The sequence below is a fragment of the Arachis ipaensis genome, chromosome B01 (genome assembly GCF_000816755.2).
Source record: "Arachis ipaensis cultivar K30076 chromosome B01, Araip1.1, whole genome shotgun sequence".
Taxonomy (NCBI): domain Eukaryota; kingdom Viridiplantae; phylum Streptophyta; class Magnoliopsida; order Fabales; family Fabaceae; genus Arachis; species Arachis ipaensis.
In genome coordinates this window covers 124643924-124651200 of record NC_029785.2, presented here as the reverse complement: position 1 = coordinate 124651200, position 7277 = coordinate 124643924, and the positions used below count along the sequence as shown (strand labels likewise).

Here is a 7277-nt window from a genome sequence, read left to right as displayed (position 1 = left end):
TAACTCTGGTGAAACTTGTATAAGATATTTCTTTGGATATGATTGAGACAACACATAATATGTTGAGAGGTTAACAAAGATAGTAACAGCAAATAATAGATACGGACAAATATATTAAGTCAAGTCAAGAGAAACTTGCAAATATTAATGGTGTGATTAACAAAATAAGGGTCCTCCTTTGAGGAGAAAGAGCCCCCAAATCATATACTCAGCATAAACATTCTCTGTCCTAACTTGAACAGTGCCATTGTGCCATTGTGCCAAAGCCACAGCAGCCAGTGAATCATAGATTAATACCTGGGAGGCCGAATCACGAAATTGATGAACTGCTCAATCATCTTGTTTCTACTTCTACATGTACCTCAGAGCAACTCCGCCTCATGAGGTTACAACTACAGCGGAGTCTCTGAGAAGCTCAAAGTCAATTCTCTGCCACCAACGCCATCTTCAAACTGCAACTTAATCTCAAATCTCCCAAATATATCTTCCTTGTGAATTAGAATTCCACCATGCCCAAGTCCTTGAGAAACAACACCAACTTGCCACTCAGAAAAAAGAAATCATTTTGAATTACGAAACAAACAGTGCAAAACCCATTACTAATACTGGCACTAGTTCCTGAAAATTTTCAATTTTACAAAGAGGATGGTCGTGTCCCAAGTATACAAGAGCACTCTCCAGATCCAAACGCCCTTAAAATCATACAAAAACTGCATCTCAAGAAAACCAGAGAAAAGACATAGTAAACATAAATTTTCTCCCCATTTTCACCCCCATACCAACCTAACCCACAAGAAAGCTATGTTCGAACCCCCTCTTCTACATTTACAATGATAGAAATAAGCAACTTTATCAACTTCCAAAAAAAAATATTGAGCGAGTGGGCACACGTCAATTGCATAAACAAAAGAGAAACAAGAAAGAGAAAACTCAAAATGTGTTAGAAAATTGTAAAAAGTTGAAAAAGAGAAAAATGTGGGGTAAAATAGAAGAGACGCGAATTCCTAGTCAGGCTGAGCTGAGATTCCAGTACCACCCAAAAGCAAATGCTAGTCCTAAGAAGAGTAATGAAGCTCAACAAGGGAACCGAATAAGTTGAAGAGAAGATTCTCCCCACTGCTAAGATTGTAGTGATGAATTGAACGGAGAAAAAGAAGATGAAGATGAAGATTAAGCTGTGAAGGATGGACTTTTTTCTGAGTTGTTGCCTGTCAAACATTTTTTAAACAATTTTTGAGATTCCTGCTTCCTTTTATTACCGCAAGTTTTTGCTAACTCACTCTTTAAGAGTGAAAAATAAAACTTTTATTACATAAAAAGTTTATTTTTTTTTTTATACTATTAGAAAGGCTACTCACAAATTTCCATTTGGAACTCGAGGTGACATGGACGAATAATTCCACCCTTTAAATTTATTTTATATTTTAATGATTAATTTAATTAATATATAAAATAATGATAACTAAACAAATAACAATTCACGTCAAATAACTAAAAAGTATAAACACAAAAAAATTGAAGTTAAAATTTGTTTTATATCATGAAATTCTACGTCTACGGTCTACATCAAAAAGTATTTCAATTCAAAAGGTTCCTTTCCAATATTAAACAGTTTAAAAAACAGAAAAAGAAAAAACTCAAAATTCTTAATTAGAGTGAAACTGTGATAAGAAAGTCAAAGTCAAAGTCAAACTCAGAAGAAAGACATAGAACTCAAATGCTCAATGCAGTTTACGTTACATGGATAATCTTGAGTCAACAACACAACAACAAGGTCTCTCTTTCTTCTCTCTGACGCAACATTATTATTCTCTTCTATTCTTTTTTCATTTCCCCATCTTCAAATCCTTTCTTTGTATTAAGCTTTTGAGTCTCTGTGGTTTGATTTTGGGACTGGTATTTGTGTATTCAGTTCGTTTTGATTTAGGAATCCTAAAATTTAGAAAATTCTCTGTTTCACTAACTGGTTACACGAGTGTTTCCCAAATCGAATATGTATATCTCACATTCTTTGCTAATTTTCTCTAACTACATGTTGAATTGCTTTTAATTCTAAATAGATTATCTTTATTCCCCCATAAATATATAGGTACTTAGGTAAAGGTCAACTCATTACTTTGCCACACTTTTTCCTCGTACTATTTCAAATTTTCAACAGTTTTGTTATTCTTTACTTAAAAAATTAAACTTATTAGTATCTTCAGGAGCAAGGTTAGTGGGTTTAATGCTTATTTTCAGCAGCAGGGGGATGATGTAGTATGTTGCAGAATGCAGACGATAATGAAGTGGGAGAAGTAGAAGATGATATTTATTTCGGCAGCAGAGTGATGGGGGATTCATTTGAGCCTTTTTTGCTGTCGAACTTTTACTCTTCCTGTGTCATAATGCTTTTTTTTTTTTTTGGTTTACCCAAACGGTATCCCCCAACCCGACAGGTTAAGGACTAATCCGTCGCGAATCTGAGCTCCATTTAAGGGTCTGCCGCTGGCCAATGGGTTGCTGCATGCACAAGGCGGGGTTCGAACTCCCGACACTTGCTTAAGCGGACGAGTGAGCTGACCACTCGACCAACCCAAGTTGGTTTGTGTCATAATGCTTTAATTTAGTATTATTTCTATCTTTGTTGTCAAATGTGTAGTTTATCTGCTTGTTCTTAGGATGACATTTTCAATGAAATGACCAACATTTACTAAAATGTTACTTTTAATATAAGAGTGTGTTTGGTTTACATTTTTATTTTTTGTTTTAATATTCAGTATTTTATTTATTTTTTGAATTTTATGAAGAAAAAAATAAAAATAAAAAATAAAAAACGCAAACTAAATGCATTATAATATTTTCTCCTACTTGCTCTTCATTGGAGTGAAGCTGTGAATTCTCTATTGTAGAAAAATTGGATAACAAACACCACTGTTGTAGAAACTAAAAAAGGTGATAGAAAAATATACGAAAAGAATTAAAAATTGTGTTTTAGTATGTTGTATAATTCATCGATACAACCATACAAGAAAGTTATTGATACGCATATTTTCATCAATAATCTTAACTCTACTAATTATTCACTAACACTAACAACTTTTTAATAATTCTACTAATCTTATACCTAATTTATTAACTATATTCTAATATTCTTTTCAAACTTAAGTGGAAACTAAAGATACCATCTTAAATTTGTATATCCATCTATTGCTCACAACTTCTTGATCAAAAGAAAGATCAACCAAGTCCTAAATATATGCTTTTATCTAATGCTTGAATTTCTTCCTACATTATTTATTGCCAATTTGAATGTGTGGAGATTTTTTTATATGATAATCAAAAAGACATGGAAGTGAATTTCTTACCCTAGTACTACGAGTGGACAAAGGAAGAAGTTACACATGAACAGGATCATCGTTCAAGCTTGGATCATAGTTTCTGTATTATCATCATTAGGAAAAAGATCAACGGAAGTATTTGTAAAGAAAAGTGAATAGGTAAGAAAAATAGAGTGAAAGGAAGAGAAACTCAAAAATACATGATGTTTTCATAATACAATATAACGATATGCAAATTCGTTGAGAGATAGGATCCCAACAACGATAACCTTTTATGTTCAGTGCCATAACCAAGGAAACAACATAGGTGAGCCCGAGGTTCAAATTTATTTATGTTCGTTGGGCTAGAGGAGAACAAAACAGACACAACCAAATACTCTAAGCGAACTATAGTATGGAGAAGTATTATAGAGGTGCTAAAAAAAATTATGTTTCCTAAAACAGAGGAAAAAAGCGATTGATAATATGGATATATAGCAGTGAGAACAGCTTCACCCCAAACACGTTTAGAACAAGAAGAGGAAAGAAGCATTGCACGAACAGAGTCAAGAATATGACAATGTTTACATTCCTCTTTACCATTTTGTTGAGACGTTCTAAGACAAGAGAATTTAGACAAGGTGCCGTGTTCAGCAAGGAAGTTCAAAAGTTTGGAGTCACGGTACTCCATTGCATTATCACGTCAAAAAACTTTAATGATTTTGAAAAATTGTGTTTTAATCATAGTAGCAAAATTGATCTAAGTCTGAAGCAATTCATATCTATTGGACATTAAGTAAATCCAAGTAAAATGTGAATAATTATCAATAAATATAATAAAATATCGAGTCCCCGCATAGAAACTGTGGGAGCCCAAACATTAGAGTGTATAAGATCAAAAAAGAATAAGCAAGAAATAAACTATTATAAAAAGATAAAGCTAATTGTTTTGTAGTTTGATAAGCAATGCAATCAAAAGGCTAATTATTGACTAATCCTAATACTCCCTTAGACACGAAAGGATGCAATTTTCCTAATGAACTGTAAGCAAGACGATGATGCCATAAGTAAAGTGTGGATGGTAAAAAAAACAACACAGAAGTTTATAGTAGAGGGAACATGAAGTTTCCTAAGTTCAAGCAGTCTACCGATCTTACATACAGTCATGATAATTTGTCCCGTCCAAAGATCGTACACATGATAACTAAAAATAGAAAAATTAACATCAAAATCAAGTTCAATTAATTGACATACAGAAATAAGATTGAAATTAAATTTAGAAATAAAATAAGTACTATCAGGTAGGTGAAGGTCAGACTATGAGACAGATTCTTTATGATTCAAATACATAAGAGATCCATCAGTAGTGTGGATAGATAGAATGTAGTAGTAGTAGTAGTAGTAGACAAAGAGGAGAAAGCATAATAGATATGTGGCACGTGATTGAAATAACTAGAATCAAAGTACCATTTAGAGTAACCTAGAGGAGTGCATAGAGCAGCAGAAGTATTACTAGATGATGAAAAAAAATTGTTTAAGAAAAAACTCAATATCAAATGAAAAAACAAAAGATGGACTACCAAAAGTAGATGAGGTAGATATATCAGCGACAACCGCTATAGTGACAAGCATCGACTTAGGAGCATTAGAGCAAAGATGATACTTGTTTTGATCTGGATAAGGTGGACAAGTAGGACAAGTAGTTATCAAGTGACCCAGTTATTTGCATCAGTGAATAGAAAATGGAACAGTTGGAGGTAATATGACCTTGTTGCTTGTATTTACGACATTCAATTGAGGGACAATCTAGTAAAAGGTGACTAGAACGACTACAATTTCGACAAAATTGTCCTTTTTGTTGGTAACTACAAAGATAGCATCAGTTTTGTATCGAGTCAACCTTAGACATGTTTTTTCAGACTTAAGATGAGGGAGAACATTTTCAAGACTAGGCAAAGGATTTTGATGAAGAAGAGAAGCTCTGGTTGGCTCATAATCACCCATAACTGTCACGAGAAACTGAATTAGATATGTCTGATTGCGATAATCCTCATAGGTTTTAGTATAATAACATCTTTAAGAATAAATTCACAAGAGGTCAATTGATCCCAAATACATTCAATCTGTCCTAGAAAATTATAAACAACCTGACCACATTCTTACTTAAGATTGTAAAGTTCTTTAAACAATTGATATTGATGTGAAAGATAAAAAATGGTGTAGCATTTTGGCCAAATGATTCCATACCTCTTTAGAAATTTCAAAATACCCAAAATAAAGGTGGATGCTAGGTGTTGATATGTTGCAAAACTAGGTAATAATTTGGTAATTCTTATTATTCCAGTCTTCCAATTTCTCGACAAAGGCTTTGTCAACATCAATCGGTTTAGAAAAAGCTTTTTTGGAATTTTTAGTTGCTTCTTTAGATTTTTCAAGCTCACTTTTATTTAGCTTGGACACACAATATCACCAGTCACATAATGCCATAATTCACGGTCTTTCAAAAATGATCTCATAGCTTCAACCCAATTATTATAATGGGAGCCATTAAGAATAATAGTTGGCTGAAGGATATCTAATTTCTCCATGAGAAAAGTTCACTATTCCTCAAGTAATTTAAAAATAATAAATATCGGAGTAGAATTTAGAGAAACAAAGGTCGAAAATGAAAATATCACATAGAAAAATCTTAGGAAAGAGTTCCACTGGGTGCCACGTCAGCATGCTTTTGATACGTGGCGGCACACGACTGGACGTGAAAAACACGTCAGCAAGTGTAGTCAAGGCGAGCCAAAGTTGAACTAGGTCGGGCGAAAAGTGGGGGTCATAGCACGAGTCAACACGAGCAGGTCTTAGAATGGACGCAAGTCAGCAAATCTTGGTCGTTAATTTTGGGGTGTCAATTGAATGCTCCGGATTAAATATGGAAAATCTGGAAAGCTTATGAAGTGATGGAAGCACTTGACCTTTAGGCAGCATTGGCGGTGCATGGAGGCTCCAACGACGATAGTTTTTCATTCACTATACTTGCAACAGAGAGACGAACACAATGGCTTAATGATGATTGCTCAAAAATGTTGGAAAGACGACCAAAAATGAGTGAGAAAACTAGCGGTAGTTTTTGTTGGGAATAATACACCATTCCCTCTTGAGAAAATACCTTTCACAGAGAAATAAAATAGACACAATCACAACACAATAATTTAACGTGGAAACTCCAATTACTGGAAAAAAACCACGGCCGTTGCCAAATGACAACCAGAAAATATCACTATGTGAAAATTGTTACAACACATAGACTTCTTTCTCTCTAACATCGGCACCCTAGTACACCTACACTCTCAAAGCAAATATTTAACTACACCTCACAACACTCTCTAATCAAAAGATATAGAGGAAAAGAAAAGTCAGATACAAGCTTTAAGTGTTTCCGACTGGTGCAAAAATTATGGAGAACTTAGCCTCATATTTATAGCCTATGCCACCCACTTCATTTGCTATCCTAAGCAATGTGGGACTAATTCAACCAAATTCTAACAATCTCCACCTTGATTGAAATAGTCACACATCTTCAGCTTCCATAGTCAACACCGACAATTCTTTGCTGCCATTGTCTATACCGACAAACATAGTTCAGAGAACTATCATACTCCACCATGAAAGTATACTCACTTGGAATTAGACCACTCCAAGCATTTTGCCTTGGTACAGATCGAAACCTTGCTGAAAATTCATGGTGCAATTTTCAAATTGGCTTTTTCTGGAAGTTCTTCAGCCATCGACATAACTCCGCCACACACCTTGCCTCTCAACGCCAACCAATGCCCGTGTGCAATTGTGGACCCGATTGCCACAACTTATCCTTATTAATGGCAGTGCGGTAATACCATGAGGATATTTCTTGTCTTCTAGAGAACATCATCTTCTCTCATAGAGAGAGCAATATTGCAAGTATCAGATTGAGAGCCTTTTTCTGAAACC

General features: G+C 34.4%; 1 protein-coding gene across 1 annotated transcript in view; it reads right to left on the bottom strand.

The window, feature by feature from the left end:
- LOC107637095 overlaps window positions 1-911 on the bottom strand; it is a 5100-nt gene extending 4189 nt beyond the window's left edge. Inside the window, exon 1 of the mRNA XM_016340546.2 lies at window positions 298-911. Coding sequence (XP_016196032.1) covers window positions 298-338 — 41 coding nt within the window. The 5' untranslated portion in view covers window positions 339-911. The remainder of the gene's footprint in view (window positions 1-297) is intronic.